This window comes from Dendropsophus ebraccatus, chromosome 3 (genome assembly GCF_027789765.1).
Source record: "Dendropsophus ebraccatus isolate aDenEbr1 chromosome 3, aDenEbr1.pat, whole genome shotgun sequence".
In the NCBI taxonomy this organism is placed as follows: domain Eukaryota; kingdom Metazoa; phylum Chordata; class Amphibia; order Anura; family Hylidae; genus Dendropsophus; species Dendropsophus ebraccatus.
The window spans coordinates 200,007,382-200,031,747 of NC_091456.1; the positions used below are offsets into that span (position 1 = coordinate 200,007,382).

Here is a 24,366-nt window from a genome sequence, read left to right on the forward strand (position 1 = left end):
TCTCAATTTGTCTCTAAGTTTTGGCGTGCCCTCTGCTCGCAACTCCAAGTGAAGCTGAACTTCTCATCGGCCTATCATCCTCAGACTAACGGGCAAGTGGAGAGAGTCAATCAGATTCTGGGTAACTACCTACGTCATTTTGTTTCCAGCCGCCAAGACAACTGGTCCAATGGGCGGAGTTCTCATATAACCATCTGGACTCGAGTTCCACAGGCAAGTCTCCTTTCTATGTGGTCTACGGGCATCACCCTCGTCCTCCTCTGCCTCTCTCTCCATCCTCTGAGGTCCCAGCCGTGGAGGAGTTGTTATCTGACCTGCAGTCGATCTGGGAACAAACTCGACAGTCCTTACTCAAAGCCTCTGAACGCATGAAGGACCAGGCTGATAAGAGGAGGAGACCTGCCACAAATTTTCTTCCAGGTGACAAAGTCTGGCTCTCGGCCAAGTATGTCCGACTCAAGATTCCCAGCTACAAGTTGGGCCCTCGATTCCTCGGTCCTTTCTAGGTGCTAAGACGCATCAACCCAGTCACCTACAAACTCCGCCTACCCCCTACCATGCGGATTCCGAATGCCTTCCATGTTTCCCTCTTAAAACCAGTGGTCCTGAACCGGTTCTCCGATAAGTCTTCGTTCTCTGCTCCACAAGCCGTCTCTGACGACGTCTACGCTGTTAAAGACATTCTGGCCATGAAAACTGTCAGAGGGAGAAAGTTCTTCCTGGTGGACTGGAAAGGATTTGGTCCTGAGGAGAGGTCCTGGGAACCCGAGGCTAACATCCTGGACCAAGATCTCATCAAGAGGTTCCTGCAGGCTAGAAAGAGGGGGAGGCCAAAGGGGGGGGGGGGGTACTGTCACGACCGCGGCGGCGTCCCGTGTTCCGGGCTGCCGCCGCGACCTCCCTCTGTCCCATGCAGCTGCCGGGGCCCTTGTGCAGGGACCCGGCGCTGCTACATGTTCGGCCCCGGGGGGCGCCTTACCTGGTCCCGCTCCTGTCTCCGTCTGTGCCGGTCGGCCCCTCTGTCGTGCCGGCTGTCTCAGATTTAAAGGGCCAGTCCGCCCCTAATTGGTTAGTTGCACCAATCACTCCCTATATATTCCAGCCCTGCCCCACTACAGGTGTTGGAGCCTCTATATGCTTCCCATAGCGTTTGGCCCAGCTCCCTGTTGTTCCTGATTCCTATCCGCTACCTGGTCCCTAGTCCTTGTTCCTGATTCCTATCCGCTACCTGGTCCCTAGTCCTTGTTCCTGGTTCCTGTTCCCCTGTTACACCATTGCTCCTGTGTTCAGCCTGTCACCTGCGGTTACGTCTACAGACCTCTGCCAGCACCATCTCCTGCCTACTGCTCCTGCCACGCCTCGCCTGCCGTCACTAGCAACCAAGCCAGGGGTAGCGACCTGGGGGGTCGCCTGCCGCAGCAAGTCCATCCCGCCTTGCGGCGGGCTCTGGTGAAAACCAGCGGCCCCTTAGACTCCGCTCCCTGGTGAGGTTAGTGCCATCGCTGGTGACGGTCCAGTGGATCCACTACTCCAGGCGTTACACACTGATATATTACTCTGTATATTACACTGATATGTTACACTGATATACTACTCTGTATATTACACTTATATATTACTCTGTATATTACACTGATATACTACTCTGTATATTACACTTATATATTACTCTGTATATTACACTGATATATTACTCTGTATATTACACTGATATATTACTCTGTATATTACACTGATATATTACTCTGTATATTACACTGATATATTACTCTGTATATTACACTGATATACTACTCTGTATATTACAATAATATACTACTCTGTATATTACACTGATATATTACTCTGTATATTACACTGATATATTACTCTGTATATTACACTGATATATTACTCTGTATATTACACTGATATATTACTCTGTATATTACACTGATATATTACTCTGTATATTACACTGATATATTACTCTGTATATTACACTGATATATTACTCTGTATATTACACTGATATATTACACTGATATACTACTCTGTATATTACACTGATATATTACTCTGTATATTACACTGATATATTCCTCTGTATATTACACTGATTTACTACTCTGTATATTACACTGGTATATTACACTGATATACTACTCTGTATATTACACTGATATATTACTCTGTATATTACACTGATATACTACTCTGTATATTACACTGATATATTACTCTGTATATTACACTGATATATTACTCTGTATATTACACTGATATGTTACACTGATATACTACTCTGTATATTACACTGATATACTACTCTGTATATTACACTGATATACTACTCTGTATATTACACTGATATATTACTCTGTATATTACACTGATATATTACTCTGTATATTACACTGATATGTTACACTGATATACTACTCTGTATATTACACTGATATACTACTCTGTATATTACACTGATATATTACTCTGTATATTACACTGATATACTACTCTGTATATTACACTGATATACTACTCTGTATATTACACTGATATATTACACTGATATGTTACTCTGTATATTACACTGATATATTACTCTGTATATTATACTGATATATTACTCTGTATATTACACTGATATATTACACTGATATATTACTCTGTATATTACACTGATATGCTACACTGATATACTACTCTGTATATTGCACTGATATAATACTCTGTATATTACACTAATATACTACTCTGTATATTACACTGATATACTACTCTGTATATTACACTGATATACTACTCTGTATATTACACTGATATATTACACTGATATATTACTCTGTATATTACACTGATATATTACTCTGTATATTACACTGATATATTACTCTGTATATTACACTGATATATTACACTGATATACTACTCTGTATATTACACTGATATATTACTCTGTATATTACACTGATATACTACTCTGTATATTGCACTGATATACTACTCTGTATATTACACTAATATATTACTCTGTATATTACACTGATATATTACTCTGTATATTACACTGATATACTACTCTGTATATTACACTGATATATTACTCTGTATATTACACTGATATATTACTCTGTATATTACACTGATATATTACTCTGTATATTACACTGATATATTACTCTGTATATTACACTGATATACTACTCTGCATATTACACTGATATATTACTCTGTATATTACACTGATATACTACTCTGTATATTACACTGATATACTACTCTGTATATTACAATAATATACTACTCTGTATATTACACTGATATATTACTCTGTATATTACACTGATATATTACTCTGTATATTACACTGATTTATTACTTTATATATTACACTGATATATAACTGTTTATTACACTGATATATAACTCTGTATATAACAGTGATATATTACTCTGTATATTACACTACTCCATTACTCTGTATATTACACTGATATATTATATTCATATTCTGTATGAGACCGGCCGTTCTGTGACCCTGCTGGGTCATGGAATGGCCGGTCACAGAAAAGATAATCCTAGCCGGTACTGCAGTACCGGCTGGATGTTCTCTAGCGCCTCCGAGTTCTGATGCGGGCACAGAACACTATGGAGCGAGCTGCCGCAGTCTCTAAAATTCACTGTCTGTTGTTAGGCTAAGTCTGTCTCTAGTAACAGACACAAGAAATGGGAGTGGAGCCTGGCTAGTGCTATGTACAGGAGAAAGAGCCTCAGCTGTATACAGTCTGTGAGGTGAGCCTGTCCCCATTCTCCTCCTCACTGTCCTCGAAAAGGTAAATCAAGGATTCCCTCTCATCTGAGCAGCAGCAACAGTTCAGTGCTTAGTGTAACCCCTTCCTTGCTGCGTCACTGCTGCTGTTTCTTTCCTTTCTCCTCGCATACACAGTGCATCAGTAACTACTCCAAACTCAACCCAGACACGTACACGTCACTATTTGGCCCTGGTCATAGTCACTTCATCTTAAAAATTGAGCGGTCACTTGCTGCTTAATATATCACCCACCCCCCACCTTCCGACAGCCGTCATTGTCACCTGATATTCAACACACCTGATATTAATAGCTGATGAGTGTATGGAGGCTTCTTAGGAAGGACTGTGCCATGGTGGACCCCACTGCATAGATACTGGTGTATACAGCACCCCTCATGGTCATAGTGGGGACTGCACAGTCTTTCTCTGACGCTACAATAGTAACCAATTGAATCTTCTCTTGCAGGAAATCACAGGGGACGGATGAAATCCCACTAAAGCCCGGACTGGGTGCGTGTCTACAGAATATCATGTACACTAACACGTGATGTGCCAGGATCACCACATTCAGAACTCTAATAGTCCTTAATCTCCACAAACCTGCTTAGATCGGGGATCTGTAAAGAACTAATCAGAGCTGAAAACTGTATCACTGTCCCCTAATGGTGTCACTGACCTATGTGTCCTCTGTATGGTCCTGGAGAATATAGGAGGGTCACACACTGCCCCCTAATGGTCCTGGAGAATATAGGAGGGTCACACACTGTCCCCGAATGGTGTCACTGACCTATGTGTCCTCTGTACGGTCCTGGAGAATATAGGGGGGTCACACACTGCCCCCTAATGGTCCTGGAGAATATAGGACGGTCACACACTGCCCCCTAATGGTCCTGGAGAATATAGGACGGTCACACACTGCCCCCTAATGGTCCTGGAGAATATAGGAGGGTCACACACTGCCCCCTAATGGTCCTGGAGAATATAGGAGGGTCACACACTGCCCCCTAATGGTGTCACTGACCTATGTGTCCTCTGTACGGTCCTGGAGAATATAGGGGGGTCACACACTGCCCCCTAATGGTCCTGGAGAATATAGGAGGGTCACACACTGCCCCCTAATGGTCCCGGAGAATATAGGGGGGGGGGGCACACACTGCCCCCTAATGGTCCTGGAGAATATAGGACGGTCACACACTGCCCCCGAATGGTGTCACTGACCTATGTGTCCTCTGTACGGTCCTGGAGAATATAGGGGGGTCACACACTGCCCCCTAATGGTGTCACCGACCTATGTGTCCTCTGTACGGTCCCGGAGAATATAGGGGGGGGGGTCACACACTGCCCCCTAATGGTCCTGGAGAATATAGGGGGGGTCACACACTGCCCCCTAATGGTGTCACCGACCTATGTGTCCTCTGTATGGTCCTGGAGAATATAGGGGGGTCACACACTGCCCCCTAATGGTCCTGGAGAATATAGGACGGTCACACACTGCCCCCTAATGGTCCTGGAGAATATAGGACGGTCACACACTGCCCCCTAATGGTCCTGGAGAATATAGGGGGGGTCACACACTGCCCCCTAATGGTCCTGGAGAATATAGGGGGGGGAGGGTCACACACTGCCCCCTAATGGTCCTGGAGAATATAGGACGGTCACACACTGCCCCCTAATGGTCCTGGAGAATATAGGAGGGTCACACACTGTCCCCTAATGGTCCTGGAGAATATAGGACGGTCACACACTGCCCCCTAATGGTCCTGGAGAATATAGGGGGGTCACACACTGCCCCCTAATGGTGTCACTGACCTATGTGTCCTCTGTACGGTCCCGGAGAATATAGGGGGGGGGGTCACACACTGTCCCCTAATGGTCCTGGAGAATATAGGACGGTCACACACTGCCCCCTAATGGTCCTGGAGAATATAGGAGGGTCACACACTGCCCCCTAATGGTCCTGGAGAATATAGGACGGTCACACACTGCCCCCTAATGGTCCTGGAGAATATAGGAGGGTCACACACTGCCCCCTAATGGTCCTGGAGAATATAGGACGGTCACACACTGCCCCCTAATGGTCCTGGAGAATATAGGACGGTCACACACTGCCCCCTAATGGTCCTGGAGAATATAGGAGGGTCACACACTGCCCCCTAATGGTCCTGGAGAATATAGGAGGGTCACACACTGCCCCCTAATGGTCCTGGAGAATATAGGACGGTCACACACTGCCCCCTAATGGTCCTGGAGAATATAGGAGGGTCACACACTGCCCCCTAATGGTCCTGGAGAATATAGGGGGGGGGTCACACACTGCCCCCTAATGGTCCTGGAGAATATAGGAGGGTCACACACTGCCCCCTAATGGTGTCACTGACCTATGTGTCCTCTGTACGGTCCTGGAGAATATAGGAGGGTCACACACTGCCCCCTAATGGTCCTGGAGAATATAGGAGGGTCACACACTGCCCCCTAATGGTGTCACCGACCTATGTGTCCTCTGTACGGTCCTGGAGAATATAGGAGGGTCACACACTGCCCCCTAATGGTCCTGGAGAATATAGGAGGGTCACACACTGCCCCCTAATGGTGTCACTGACCTATGTGTCCTCTGTATGGTCCTGGAGAATATAGGGGGGGGGTCACACACTGCCCCCTAATGGTCCTGGAGAATATAGGACGGTCACACACTGCCCCCTAATGGTCCTGGAGAATATAGGAGGGTCACACACTGCCCCCTAATGGTGTCACTGACCTATGTGTCCTCTGTATGGTCCTGGAGAATATAGGGGGGGAGGGTCACACACTGCCCCCTAATGGTCCTGGAGAATATAGGAGGGTCACACACTGCCCCCTAATGGTCCTGGAGAATATAGGACGGTCACACACTGCCCCCTAATGGTCCTGGAGAATATGGGGGGGAGGGTCACACACTGCCCCCTAATGGTCCTGGAGAATATAGGACGGTCACACACTGCCCCCTAATGGTCCTGGAGAATATAGGGGGGGAGGGTCACACACTGCCCCCTAATGGTCCTGGAGAATATAGGACGGTCACACACTGCCCCCTAATGGTCCTGGAGAATATAGGGGGGGTCACACACTGCCCCCTAATGGTCCTGGAGAATATAGGACGGTCACACACTGCCCCCTAATGGTCCTGGAGAATATAGGACGGTCACACACTGCCCCCTAATGGTCCTGGAGAATATAGGACGGTCACACACTGCCCCCTAATGGTCCTGGAGAATATAGGAGGGTCACACACTGCCCCCTAATGGTCCCGGAGAATATAGGAGGGTCACACACTGCCCCCTAATGGTCCTGGAGAATATAGGGGGGGTCACACACTGCCCCCTAATGGTCCTGGAGAATATAGGGGGGGGGGGGGGGGGTCACACACTGTCCCCTAATGGTCCTGGAGAATATAGGGGGGGGGGGGGGGGGTCACACACTGTCCCCTAATGGTCCTGGAGAATATAGGGGGGGGAGGGTCACACACTGCCCCCTAATGGTCCTGGAGAATATAGGACGGTCACACACTGCCCCCTAATGGTCCTGGAGAATATAGGAGGGTCACACACTGCCCCCTAATGGTCCTGGAGAATATAGGAGGGTCACACACTGCCCCCTAATGGTCCTGGAGAATATAGGGGGGGTCACACACTGCCCCCTAATGGTCCTGGAGAATATAAGGGGGGGGGGGGTCACACACTGTCCCCTAATGGTCCTGGAGAATATAGGGGGGGGGGGGGGGTCACACACTGTCCCCTAATGGTCCTGGAGAATATAGGACGGTCACACACTGCCCCCTAATGGTCCTGGAGAATATAGGGGGGGGGGGGGTCACACACTGTCCCCTAATGGTCCTGGAGAATATAGGACGGTCACACACTGCCCCCTAATGGTCCTGGAGAATATAGGGGGGGTCACACACTGCCCCCTAATGGTGTCACTGACCTATGTGTCCTCTGTACGGTCCCGGAGAATATAGGGGGGGGGTCACACACTGCCCCCTAATGGTCCTGGAGAATATAGGACGGTCACACACTGCCCCCTAATGGTCCTGGAGAATATAGGACGGTCACACACTGCCCCCTAATGGTCCTGGAGAATATAGGGGGGGGGTCACACACTGCCCCCTAATGGTCCTGGAGAATATAGGACGGTCACACACTGCCCCCTAATGGTCCTGGAGAATATAGGAGGGTCACACACTGCCCCCTAATGGTGTCACCGACCTATGTGTCCTCTGTACGGTCCTGGAGAATATAGGGGGGTCACACACTGCCCCCTAATGGTGTCACTGACCTATGTGTCCTCTGTACGGTCCCGGAGAATATAGGAGGGTCACACACTGCCCCCTAATGGTCCCGGAGAATATAGGAGGGTCACACACTGCCCCCTAATGGTGTCACCGACCTATGTGTCCTCTGTACGGTCCTGGAGAATATAGGGGGGTCACACACTGCCCCCTAATGGTGTCACTGACCTATGTGTCCTCTGTACGGTCCCGGAGAATATAGGAGGGTCACACACTGCCCCCTAATGGTCCCGGAGAATATAGGAGGGTCACACACTGCCCCCTAATGGTCCTGGAGAATATAGGGGGGGTCACACACTGCCCCCTAATGGTCCTGGAGAATATAGGACGGTCACACACTGCCCCCTAATGGTCCTGGAGAATATAGGAGGGTCACACACTGCCCCCTAATGGTCCTGGAGAATATAGGAGGGTCACACACTGCCCCCTAATGGTCCTGGAGAATATAGGAGGGTCACACACTGCCCCCTAATGGTCCCGGAGAATATGGCACGGTCACACACTGCCCCCTAATGGTCCTGGAGAACATAGGGGGGTCACACACTGCCCCCTAATGGTCCCGGAGAATATGGCACGGTTAACCTATAGTGCCTGGTATAAAGCCCTACTCTCAGCAATGTAGGGCCGGATCAGCACCCACCGCACCCTGAGGCCTCATGTAGACGACTCCCGCTGCTCGGATTTTATATTCTGTCATTGTTAGAGAGTGGATACAAGTCCCTGACCTCCTGCCCCTCACTCTGGTTATATCATACTTGTATAGAGGGACATACCCCGCAGCCCGCCGACCTCCCTGAGCATTCTTATATATATATATACTAATAAAATAATCTACAGGTAAGAAGAAGGAGATCCCGGTGGAGAAGCTGCTGGACGCTCTTATATCGCTGCGCCAGAAGGAAATATTGGACAATGAAGATGAGGAAGACGCCGGCATCTTACCTGGGGGACGTTACCTGGAATACAAGGTCACTGCTGCTATACAGTAAGAGGATCAGCACTCTCATCATCCGGCATCTGTCACTTATCTGTCTGTCTCTATAGGAGCTGCCCAGCGAAGCGTTATCTGCCTGTGAGACCGCACAGAGACAGGAGAACCAGGGCAAAAACCGATACAAGAGAATCCTACCCTGTGAGGGCAAATATGTCTCTTATCACTCTCTCTGCCCCTCCTCACCTCTCTCTCCTAGGTGTCTGTCTCCCTCCCCTGTGTCTCCCTCCCCTGTGTCTGTCTCCCTCCCCTAGGTCTCTTTCTCCCCTGTGTCTGTCTCCCTCCCCTAGGTCTCTTTCTCCCCTGTGTCTCTCTGGATGTGACAGTCACATTTCTCAGCTGATTTTCTATTCTTGCAGATGACAATTCTCGGGTTATTCTGAGATCAACTCCGTCCGGATCAGATTATATAAACGCCTCTTATATAGATGTACGTATTATACTACAGCCGCTCTTATATACATGGACTGTACGTATTATACTACAGCCAGTCTTATATACATGTACTGTACGTATTATACTACAGCCACTCTTATATAGATGTACGTATTGTACTACAGCCAGTCTTATATACATGTACTGTACGTATTATACTACAGCCGCTCTTATATAGATGTACGTATTATACTACAGCCAGTCTTATATAGATGTACGTATTATTCTACAGCCGCTCTTATATAGATGTACGTATTATACTACAGCCGCTCTTATATAGATGTACGTATTATACTACAGCCTGGCTTATATAGATGTATGTATTATACTACAGCCTGGCTTATATAGATGTACGTATTATACTACAGCCGCTCTTATATACATGGACTGTACGTATTATACTACAGCCTGGCTTATATAGATGTACGTATTGTACTACAGCCAGTCTTATATACATGTACTGTACGTATTATACTACAGCCGCTCTTATATACATGGACTGTACGTATTATACTACAGCCGCTCTTATATAGATTTATGTATTATACTACAGCCAGTCTTATATACATGTACTGTACGTATTATACTACAGCCGCTCTTATATACATGTACTGTACGTATTATACTACAGCCGCTCTTATATACATGTACTGTACGTATTATACTACAGCCGCTCTTATATAGATGTACTGTACGTATTATACTACAGCCAGTCTTATATACATGTACTGTACGTATTATACTACAGCCGCTCTTATATACATGTACTGTACGTATTATACTACAGCCGCTCTTATATACATGTACTGTACGTATTATACTACAGCCAGTCTTATATACATGTACTGTACGTATTATACTACAGCCAGTCTTATATACATGTACTGTACGTATTATACTACAGCCGCTCTTATATAGATGTACTGTACGTATTATACTACAGCCAGTCTTATATACATGTACTGTACGTATTATACTACAGCCGCTCTTATATACATGTACTGTACGTATTATACTACAGCCGCTCTTATATACATGTACTGTACGTATTATACTACAGCCGCTCTTATATACATGTACTGTACGTATTATACTACAGCCGCTCTTATATAGATGTACTGTACGTATTATACTACAGCCAGTCTTATATACATGGACTGTACGTATTATACTACAGCCGCTCTTATATACATGGACTGTACGTATTATACTACAGCCGCTCTTATATACATGTACTGTACGTATTATACTACAGCCAGTCTTATATACATGTACTGTACGTATTATACTACAGCCAGTCTTATATACATGGACTGTACGTATTATACTACAGCTGCTCTTATATAAATGTACGTATTATACTACAGCCTGGCTTATATAGATGTACTGTACGTATTATACTACAGCCAGTCTTATATACATGTACTGTACATATTATACTACAGCCGCTCTTATATACATGGACTGTACGTATTATACTACAGCTGCTCTTATATAAATGTACGTATTATACTACAGCCTGGCTTATATAGATGTACTGTACGTATTATACTACAGCCTGGCTTATATAGATGTACGTATTATACTACAGCTTGGCTTATATAGATGTACGTATTATACTACAGCCTGGCTTATATAGATGTACTGTACGTATTATACTACAGCCTGGCTTATATAGATGTACGTATTATACTACAGCCAGTCTTATATACATGTACTGTACGTATTATACTACAGCCGCTCTTATATACATGGACTGTACGTATTATACTACAGCTGCTCTTATATAGATGTACGTATTATACTACAGCCTGGCTTATATAGATGTATGTATTATACTACAGCCTGGCTTATATAGATGTACGTATTATACTACAGCCTGGCTTATATAGATGTATGTATTATACTACAGCCTGGCTTATATAGATGTACGTATTATACTACAGCCTGGCTTATATAGATGTACTGTACGTATTATACTACAGCCTGGCTTATATAGATGTACGTATTATACTACAGCTGCTCTTATATAGATGTACGTATTATACTACAGCCTGGCTTATATAGATATATGTATTATACTACAGCCGCTCTTATATAGATGTACGTATTATACTACAGCCAGTCTTATATAGATGTATGTATTATACTACAGCCTGGCTTATATAGATGTACGTATTATACTACAGCCTGGCTTATATAGATGTACTGTACGTATTATACTACAGCCTGGCTTATATAGATGTACGTATTATACTACAGCCTGGCTTATATAGATGTACGTATTATACTACAGCCTGGCTTATATAGATGTACTGTACGTATTATACTACAGCCTGGCTTATATAGATGTACGTATTATACTACAGCTGCTCTTATATAGATGTACGTATTATACTACAGCTGCTATTATATAAATGTACGTATTATACTACAGCCTGGCTTATATAGATGTACTGTACGTATTATACTACAGCCTGGCTTATATAGATGTATGTATTATACTACAGCCTGGCTTATATAGATGTACGTATTATACTACAGCCTGGCTTATATAGATGTACTGTACGTATTATACTACAGCCTGGCTTATATAGATGTACGTATTATACTACAGCTGCTCTTATATAGATGTACGTATTATACTACAGCCTGGCTTATATAGATATATGTATTATACTACAGCCGCTCTTATATAGATGTACATATTATACTACAGCCAGTCTTATATAGATGTATGTATTATACTACAGCCTGGCTTATATAGATGTACGTATTATACTACAGCCTGGCTTATATAGATGTACTGTACGTATTATACTACAGCCTGGCTTATATAAATGTACGTATTATACTACAGCCTGGCTTATATAGATGTATGTATTATACTACAGCCTGGCTTATATAGATGTACTGTACGTATTATACTACAGCCTGGCTTATATAGATGTACGTATTATACTACAGCTGCTCTTATATAGATGTACGTATTATACTACAGCCTGGCTTATATAGATGTACGTATTATACTACAGCCTGGCTTATATAGATGTACGTATTATACTACAGCCTGGCTTATATAGATGTACTGTACGTATTATACTACAGCCTGGCTTAGACAGATGTACGTATTATACTACAGCCGCTCTTATATAGATGTACGTATTATACTACAGCTGCTATTATATAGATGTACGTATTATACATCAGCCGCTCTTATATAGATGTACGTATTATACTACAGCCGTTCTTATATAGATATATGTATTATACTACAGCCTGGCTTATATAGATGTACGTATTATACTACAGCCTGGCTTATATAGATATATGTATTATACATCAGCCGCTCTTATATAGATGTACGTATTATACTACAGCCTGGCTCATATAGATATATGTATTATACTACAGCTGCTATTATATAGATGTACGTATTATACTACAGCCGCTCTTATATAGATATATGTATTATACTACAGCCGCTCTTATATAGATATATGTATTATACTACAGCTGCTCTTATATAGATATATGTATTATACTACAGCTGCTCTTATATAGATGTACGTATTATACTACAGCCGCGCTTATATAAATATATGTATTATACTACAGCTGCTATTATATAGATGTACGTATTATACTACAGCCGCTCTTATATAGATATATGTATTATACTACAGCCGCGCTTATATAGATATATGTATTATACTACAGCCGCTCTTATATAGCTATATGTATTATACTACAGCCTGGCTTATATAGATGTATGTATTATACTACAGCCTGGCTTATATAGATATATGTATTATACTACAGCCTGGCTTATATAGATGTACGTATTATACTACAGCCTGGCTTATATAGATGTACGTATTATACTACAGCTGCTATTATATAGATGTATGTATTATACTACAGCCTGGCTTATATAGATGTACGTATTATACTACAGCCGCTCTTATATAGATGTACGTATTATACTACAGCCTGGCTTATATAGATGTACGTATTATACTACAGCTGCTCTTATATAGATGTACGTATTATACTACAGCCGCTCTTATATAGATGTACGTATTATACTACAGCCGCTCTTATATAGCTATATGTATTATACTACAGCCTGGCTTATATAGATGTATGTATTATACTACAGCCGCTCTTATATAGATATATGTATTATACTACAGCTGCTCTTATATAGATATATGTATTATACTACAGCCGCTCTTATATAGATGTACGTATTATACTACAGCCGCTCTTATATAGATGTACGTATTATACTACAGCCGCTCTTATATAGCTATATGTATTATACTACAGCCGCGCTTATATAGATATATGTATTATACTACAGCCGCTCTTATATAGATATATGTATTATACTACAGCCGCTCTTATATAGCTATATGTATTATACTACAGCCGCTCTTATATAGCTATATGTATTATACTACAGCCGCGCTTATATAGATATATGTATTATACTACAGCCTGGCTTATATAGATGTACGTATTATACTACAGCCGCTCTTATATAGATATATGTATTATACTACAGCCGCTCTTATATAGATGTACGTATTATACATCAGCCGCTCTTATATAGATATATGTATTATACTACAGCTGCTATTATATAGATGTACATATTATACTACAGCCGCTCTTATATAGATGTACGTATTATACTACAGCCTGGCTTATATAGATATATGTATTATACTACAGCTGCTATTATATAGATGTACATATTATACTACAGCCGCTCTTATATAGATGTACGTATTATACTACAGCCTGGCTCATATAGATATATGTATTATACTACAGCTGCTATTATATAGATGTACGTATTATACTACAGCCGCTCTTATATAGATATATGTATTATACTACAGCCGCTCTTATATAGATATATGTATTATACTACAGCTGCTCTTATATAGATATATGTATTATACTACAGCTGCTCTTATATAGATGTACGTATTATACTACAGCCGCGCTTATATAAATATATGTATTATACTACAGCTGCTATTATATAGATGTACGTATTATACTACAGCCGCTCTTATATAGATATATGTATTATACTACAGCCGCGCTTATATAGATATATGTATTATACTACAGCCGCTCTTATATAGCTATATGTATTATACTACAGCCTGGCTTATATAGATGTATGTATTATACTACAGCCTGGCTTATATAGATATATGTATTATACTACAGCCTGGCTTATATAGATGTACGTATTATACTACAGCCTGGCTTATATAGATGTACGTATTATACTACAGCTGCTATTATATAGATGTATGTATTATACTACAGCCTGGCTTATATAGATGTACGTATTATACTACAGCCGCTCTTATATAGATGTACGTATTATACTACAGCCTGGCTTATATAGATGTACGTATTATACTACAGCTGCTCTTATATAGATGTACGTATTATACTACAGCCGCTCTTATATAGATGTACGTATTATACTACAGCCGCTCTTATATAGCTATATGTATTATACTACAGCCTGGCTTATATAGATGTATGTATTATACTACAGCCGCTCTTATATAGATATATGTATTATACTACAGCTGCTCTTATATAGATATATGTATTATACTACAGCCGCTCTTATATAGATGTACGTATTATACTACAGCCGCTCTTATATAGATGTACGTATTATACTACAGCCGCTCTTATATAGCTATATGTATTATACTACAGCCGCGCTTATATAGATATATGTATTATACTACAGCCGCTCTTATATAGATATATGTATTATACTACAGCCGCTCTTATATAGCTATATGTATTATACTACAGCCGCTCTTATATAGCTATATGTATTATACTACAGCCGCGCTTATATAGATATATGTATTATACTACAGCCTGGCTTATATAGATGTACGTATTATACTACAGCCGCTCTTATATAGATATATGTATTATACTACAGCCGCTCTTATATAGATGTACGTATTATACATCAGCCGCTCTTATATAGATATATGTATTATACTACAGCTGCTATTATATAGATGTACATATTATACTACAGCCGCTCTTATATAGATGTACGTATTATACTACAGCCTGGCTTATATAGATATATGTATTATACTACAGCTGCTATTATATAGATGTACATATTATACTACAGCCGCTCTTATATAGATGTACGTATTATACTACAGCCTGGCTCATATAGATATATGTATTATACTACAGCTGCTCTTATATAGATGTACGTATTATACTACAGCCTGGCTCATATAGATATATGTATTATACTACAGCTGCTCTTATATAGATGTACGTATTATACTACAGCCGCGCTTATATAGATATATGTATTATACTACAGCCGCTCTTATATAGATATATGTATTATACTACAGCTGCTCTTATATAGATGTACGTATTATACTACAGCCGCTCTTATATAGATGTACGTATTATACTACAGCCGCTCTTATATAGATATATGTATTATACTACAGCCGCTCTTATATAGATGTACGTATTATACTACAGCCGCGCTTATATAGATGTACTCTACGTATTATACTACAGCCAGGCTTATATAGATGTACGTATTATACATCAGCCGCTCTTATATAGATGTACGTATTATACTACAGCCAGTCTTATATAGATGTACGTATTATACTACAGCTGCTATTATATAGATGTACGTATTATTCTACATTACTAAAGTTGGTGGCCAAGTCTTTAGGGTTGGATGTCACCTAGATTTACTTTTACGGATTAGAGTCAGATACTAAAGTAATTCGAAAAATTTTGTTGGATCACTCTGTGTATAAGAGACAATCATTGGTCGCCGACCGCGCATCACTGTGTAATAGAGACAACGATCATGAAACAGTCATCAGCTGATTGTTTCTTTAGGGCCGGACCTAAAATCATTGGCCGCCGACCGCATATCGCTACGTGTAATAGTGCTGAGCGGCCGACGGCTGACGATTGATCAAAGAGTTTACATCACCTGATGGCGCTGTCCCTTTAAGAAGCTCATGTGTTCTCCTTTATATTGATGGATGATGTGTAGTACAGAATGATTGTGTGTGAGTACCGCACTCCTCCTCACTGACTCTCTCCATTCACAGGGTTACAGGGCCCCACACTTCTACATAGCAACTCAAGGTGAGTGCCTCTATCATTTCCTATCATTGCCCGTGTGATACTGTGCTGATGCATTATGGGATTGATAGCAGACTTGAAAGGGAAAGAGTGGAGATTGGAATCTGAAAGTCAGTATGGTGGCTGACCCTAGGTCACATGACCCAGATACAGCAAATATATATAAGAAAAGAGCAGAGCCGGGATAAAACAGATGACACTGCAGGAATAGTAATGGGGGGTGTCTATTATACTGAAAAAAAAGAAAAATACTCTGGGATTGCTTCTTCAAAGGAATAGTATAATTTAGAAAAACTATCAGAGTTATGAATTAAGAGGGTGGTCCTCTGCCCCAGCTCCTCCTACCTTCTCCAGAGATGTACAGGGTGTCTCTTACTCCGGAGGATCCGCCGTGCCCTGTAGCACACAGACAGCCCCGTGATGGACGGGGTGTAATACTTACCTTCTCCTCTGGGGGCGCTGCAGAGACACTGGACCCTTACAACAGGTCTCCCCACACATCACAGCTGATCACCGAGGTTCCAGGCAGGAGGACACTTTGTGATGAACTGATTGGCAAGTGACCTTCCTAAAGTGGAGATCCCCTTTAATAAGTACCATCCATGGGGTGCTATGAGATCTGACTGATGGCTTCTCTACATCTCTGTAATGTCGGTCTGTTTTCATCTTGCTGCAGGTCCCCTTCCTGAGACGACAGGCGACTTCTGGAGCATGGTGTGGCAGGAGGGCAGCTCGGTCATAGTCATGTTGACTGCTCTGGAGGAGCATAATAAGGTAAGACGGTGACTACTGAAGGGGGGATATAGGACGGGACTATAGACGGTGACTACTGAAGGGGGGATGTAGGACGGGACTATAGACGGTGACTACTGAAGGGGGGATGTAGGACGGGACTATAGACGGTGACTACTGAAGGGGGGATATAGGACGGGACTATAGACGGTGACTACTGAAGGGGGGATATAGGACGGGACTATAGACGGTGACTACTGAAGGGGGGATATAGGACGGGACTATAGACGGTGACTACTGAAGGGGGGATATAGGACGGGACTATAGACGGTGACTACTGAAGGGGGGATATAGGACGGGACTATAGACGGTGACTACTGAAGGGGGGGATATAGGACGGGACTATAGACGGTGACTACTGAAGGGGGGGATATAGGACGGGACTATAGATGGTGACTGGGGGGGTGATATAGGACGGGACTATAGACGGTGACTGGGGAGGATATAGGACGGGTCTATAGATGGTGACTGGGGGTGATATAGGACGGGACTATAGATGGTGACTGGGGGTGGTATAGGATGGGACTATAGATGGTGACTGGGGGGTGATATAGGACGGGACTATAGATGGTGACTGGGGAGGATATAGGACGGGTCTATAGATGGTGACTGGGGGTGATATAGGACGGGACTATAGATGGTGACTGGGGGTGATATAGGACGGGACTATAGATGGTGACTGGGGGGGTGATATAGGACGGGACTATAGACGGTGACTGGGGAGGATATAGGACGGGTCTATAGATGGTGACTGGGGGTGATATAGGACGGGACTATAGATGGTGACTGGGGGTGGTATAGGATGGGACTATAGATGGTGACTGGGGGGTGATATAGGACGGGACTATAGATGGTGACTGGGGGTGATATAGGACGGGACTATAGATGGTGACTGGGGGTGATATAGGACGGGACTATAGATGGTGACTGGGGTGATATAGGACGGGACTATAGATGGTGACTGGGGGTGATATAGGACGGGACTATAGATGGTGACTGGGGGTGGTATAGGATGGGACTATAGATGGTGACTGGGGGGTGATATAGGACGGGACTATAGATGGTGACTGGGGGTGATATAGGACGGGACTATAGATGGTGACTGGGGTGATATAGGACGGGACTATAGATGGAGACTGGGGGTGATATAGGATGGGACTATAGATGGAGACTGGGGGTGGTATAGGACGGGACTATAGATGGTGACTGGGGGGGATATAGGACGGGACTATAGATGGTGACTGGGGTGATATAGGACGGGACTATAGATGGTGACTGGGGGTGATATAGGACGGGACTATAGATGGTGACTGGGGGGGATATAGGACGGGACTATAGACGGTGGCTGGGGGGATATAGGACGGGACTATAGATGGTGGCTGGGGGGGATATAGGACGGGACTATAGATGGTGACTGGGGGGATATAGGATGGGTCTATAGATGGTGGCTGGGGGGGGATATAGGACGGGACTATAGATGGTGACTGGGGGGATATAGGACGGGACTATAGATGGTGGCTGGGGGGATGATATAGGACGGGACTATAGATGGTGACTGGGGGGGGATATAGGATGGGACTATAGATGGTGACTGGGGGGTGATATAGGATGGGACTATAGATGGTGACTACCGAAGGGGGGGATATAGGATGGGACTATAGATGGTGACTGGGGGGGATATAGGACGGGACTATAGATGGTGACTGGGGGTGATATAGGACGGGACTATAGATGGTGACTGGGGGTGATATAGGACGGGACTATAGATGGTGGCTGGGGGGGGATATAGGACGGGACTATAGATGGTGACTGGGGGTGATATAGGACAGGACTATAGATGGTGACTGGGGGTGATATAGGACGGGACTATAGATGGTGGCTGGGGGGATGATATAGGACGGGACTATAGATGGTGGCTGGGGGGGGGATATAGGACGGGTTTATAGATGGTGACTGGGGGGATATAGGACCGGACTATAGATGGTGGCTGGGGGGGATATAGGATGGGACTATAGATGGTGACTGGGGGTGATATAGGACGGGTCTATAGATGGTGGCTGGGGGTGATATAGGACGGGACTATAGATGGTGACTGGGGGGTGATATAGGACGGGACTATAGATGGTGGCTGGGGGGGGATATAGGATGGGACTATAGATGGTGACTGGGGGTGATATAGGATGGGACTATAGATGGTGACTGGGGGGATATAGGACGGGACTATAGATGGTGACTGGGGGTGATATAGGATGGGACTATAGATGGTGGCTGGGGGGTGATATAGGACGGGACTATAGACGGTGGCTGGGGGGATATAGGACGGGACTATAGATGGTGACTGGGGGTGATATAGGATGGGACTATAGATGGTGGCTGGGGGGGGATATAGGACGGGACTATAGATGGTGACTGGGGGGATATAGGATGGGACTATAGATGGTGACTGGGGGTGATATAGGATGGGTCTATAGATGGTGACTGGGGGGGGATATAGGACGGGACTATAGATGGTGGCTGGGGGGGATATAGGACGGGACTATAGATGGTGACTGGGGGTGATATAGGATGGGACTATAGATGGTGATGACTGAGGTTCCTCATCCTATATATATGGCTATATCCTATATGTTTCCTATACGGTACAGGTAAAATGTCACTGTTATTGGCCAGAACACGTCCAGACCTACGGCGACATCACCGTCTCCTTACAGAAAGTAGTGCAGTCCGGAGCCATCACCAGCAGGAGCTTCAGCCTGAAGAAGGTGAGGAGCAATATGGACGCCCATATAGTCAGATGGAGCCCCTATACCCCGACACCCCTCACCATCATACATTATATATGGGGGGATCCCCCTCACCATCATACATTATATATGGGGGGATCCCCCTCACTATTATACATTATATATGGGGGATACCCCTCACCATCATACATTATATATGGGGGGATCCCCCTCAGTAATATACATTATATATGGGAGGATCCCCCTCACCATCATACATTATATATGGGGGAATCCCCCTCACCATCATACATTATATATGGGGGGATCCCCCTCAGTAATATACATTATATATGGGGGGATCCCCCTCAGTAATATACATTATATATGGGGGGATCCCCCTCAGTAATATACATTATATATGGGGGAATCCCCCTCACCATCATACATTATATATGGGGGAATCCCCCTCACCATCATACATTATATATGGGGGAATCCCCCTCACCATCATACATTATATATGGGGGAATCCCCCTCACCATCATACATTATATATGGGGGAATCCCCCTCACCATCATACATTATATATGGGGGAATCCCCCTCACCATCATACATTATATATGGGGGAATCCCCCTCACCATCATACATTATATATGGGGGATACCCCTCACCATCATACATTATATATGGGGGATACCCTTCACCATCATACATTATATATGGGGGGATCCCCCTCAGTAATATACATTATATATGGGGGAATCCCCCTCACCATCATACATTATATATGGGGGAATCCCCCTCACCATCATACATTATATATGGGGGAATCCCCCTCACCATCATACATTATATATGGGGGAATCCCCTCACCATCATACATTATATATGGGGGAATCCCCCTCACCATCATACATTATATATGGGGGAATCCCCCTCACCATCATACATTATATATGGGGGATACCCCTCACCATCATACATTATATATGGGGGATACCCCTCACCATCATACATTATATATGGGAGGATCCCCCTCACTATTATACATTATATATGGGAGGATCCCCCTCAGTAATATACATTATATATGGGGGAATCCCCCTCACCATCATACATTATATATGGGGGAATCCCCCTCACCATCATACATTATATATGGGGGAATCCCCCTCACCATCATACATTATATATGGGGGAATCCCCCTCACCATCATACATTATATATGGGGGATACCCCTCACCATCATACATTATATATGGGAGGATCCCCCTCAGTAATATACATTATATATGGGAGGATCCCCCTCACCATCATACATTATATATGGGAGGATCCCCCTCACTATCATACATTATATATGGGGGGGATAATCTCACTGACATCATACATTATATATGGGGGGATCCCCTCACTATCATACATTATATATGGGGGAATCCCCCTCACCATTATACATTATATATGGGGGAATCCCCCTCACCATCATACATTATATATGGGGGAATCCCCCTCACCATCATACATTATATATGGGGGAATCCCCCTCACCATCATACATTATATATGGGGGAATCCCCTTCAGTAATATACATTATATATGGGGGGATCCCTCACCATCATATATTACATATGGGGGATCCCCCACGATCATACATTATATATGGGGGGATCCCGCTGACGCTGTTCCGCTCTCACCAGGCGCACTCTACAGTACAGATGACGGTGGAGCAGCTCCATTACCTGGAGTGGCCGGACCACGGGGTGCCCAGTAAGATGTCCAGTTTATTGCGTCTTGTGGATCAGATGAACAAGAGCTACACGGCGGGATCGGGCCCGGTCATTGTGCACTGCAGGTACTATCAGTGGTCACTGCCTCACCTTCCATGACAGAGGAGGGAGATGTATACACTTATACTGTACTGGAGGGTATACAGCTCGTGGGGCATGACTGGTATGAGATGAGCACTATGGCTGCTACTATTATATACTATTGCACAGTATGACCACTACTACACTATAGACGGCACTATTATATGAGCACTATAGACGGTACTATTATATGAGCACTATAGATGGTACTATTATATGAGCACTATAGATGGTACTATTATATGAGCACTATAGACGGCACTATTATATGATGGCTATAGACGGTACTATTATATGAGCACTATAGATGGTACTATTATATGATGGCTATAGACGGTACTATTATATGAGCACTATAGACGGCACTATTATATGAGCACTATAGATGGTACTATTATATGAGCACTATAGATGGTACTATTATATGAGCACTATAGACGGCACTATTATATGAGCACTATAGATGGTACTATTATATGATGGCTATAGATGGTACTATTATATGAGCACTATAGACGGTACTATTATATGAGCACTATAGACGGCACTATTATATGAGCACTATAGATGGTACTATTATATGATGGCTATAGATGGTACTATTATATGAGCACTATAGACGGTACTATTATATGATGGCTATAGATGGTACTATTATATGAGCACTATAGACGGCACTATTATATGATGGCTATAGATGGTACTATTATATGATGGCTATAGATGGTACTATTATATGAGCACTATAGACGGTACTATTATATGAGCACTATAGACTGTACTATTATATGAGCACTATAGACTGTACTATTATATAAGCACTATAGACGGAACTATTGTATGAGCACTATAGACGGCACTATTATATGATGGCTATAGACGGTACTATTATATGAGCACTATAGACGGTACTATTATATGAGCACTATAGATGGTACTATTATATGAGCACTATAGATGGTACTATTATATGATGGCTATAGACGGCACTATTATATGATGGCTATAGACGGTACTATTATATGAGCACTATAGATGGTACTATTATATGATGGCTATAGATGGTACTATTATATGAGCACTATAGATGGTACTATTATATGAGCACTATAGATGGTACTATTATATGAGCACTATAGATGGTACTATTATATGATGGCTATAGACGGTACTATTATATGAGCACTATAGATGGTACTATTATATGAGCACTATAGATGGTACTATTATATGATGGCTATAGACGGTACTATTATATGAGCACTATAGATGGTACTATTATATGATGGCTATAGACGGTACTATTATATGATGGCTATAGACGGTACTATTATATGAGCACTATAGACGGTACTATTATATGATGGCTATAGACGGTACTATTATATGAGCACTATAGATGGTACTATTATATGAGCACTATAGACGGTACTATTATATGATGGCTATAGACGGTACTATTATATGATGGCTATAGACGGTACTATTATATGAGCACTATAGACGGTACTATTATATGAGCACTATAGACGGTACTATTATATGATGGCTATAGACGGTACTATTATATGAGCACTATAGACGGTACTATTATATGAGCACTAAAGATGGTACTATTATATGATGGCTATAGACGGTACTATTATATGAGCACTATAGACGGTACTATTATATGTACACCTTGGCTTGCAGTATAGTGGATAATATTATGCAGGTAGTATGGCTGCAGTACTATTGGTGGACTATGTATATTGGTCTGGCATAGAACTGTACACTAGTAGCATATACTGGTTACGATTTGGGAACCATCTGTATACCCTCCTCTGTATACCCTCCTCTGTATACCCTCCTCTGTATACCTCCCTACACCTTTCTCTTCCTCTCCTTATAGTGCTGGGATTGGTAGAACCGGGACGTTCATAGCTCTGGATTTCCTGCTGAAGATGGCGAAGGCTGCGAAGAAGGTGAATGTGTTCGGTTGCGTCAACCAGCTCCGCAAGAAGAGGATAAGCATGGTGCAGAACCAGGTGCCGCCACACCAGATGTGTCCTCATCGCCCTCCCCCACCACATGGGGGCAGTAAGGGTTATGTTAGGAGGGGATTAAGTATGTCCGCACTCAGATTGTTGTACCTGCTGCTTCTCCTCTGGTGGCTCCTTCTACAGTGAGCAGAGGAGGAGGCTCCTGGACATCAGGGAGGTCTATAGTCTTCTCTCCTGGACATCA

The 24,366-nt window shown here is 43.3% G+C and overlaps 1 protein-coding gene across 1 annotated transcript in view; it reads left to right on the forward strand.

The window, feature by feature from the left end:
- Window positions 1-24,366, forward strand: part of LOC138786367 (receptor-type tyrosine-protein phosphatase epsilon-like) — a 105,964-nt gene that overhangs the window by 59,865 nt on the left and 21,733 nt on the right. Inside the window, exons 10-18 of the mRNA XM_069963346.1 lie at window positions 4,260-4,303; window positions 8,955-9,085; window positions 9,162-9,249; window positions 9,468-9,538; window positions 16,713-16,749; window positions 17,423-17,520; window positions 20,184-20,300; window positions 21,970-22,124; window positions 24,032-24,167. Of these exons, the coding sequence (XP_069819447.1) occupies window positions 4,260-4,303; window positions 8,955-9,085; window positions 9,162-9,249; window positions 9,468-9,538; window positions 16,713-16,749; window positions 17,423-17,520; window positions 20,184-20,300; window positions 21,970-22,124; window positions 24,032-24,167 (877 nt within the window). The remainder of the gene's footprint in view (window positions 1-4,259; window positions 4,304-8,954; window positions 9,086-9,161; window positions 9,250-9,467; window positions 9,539-16,712; window positions 16,750-17,422; window positions 17,521-20,183; window positions 20,301-21,969; window positions 22,125-24,031; window positions 24,168-24,366) is intronic.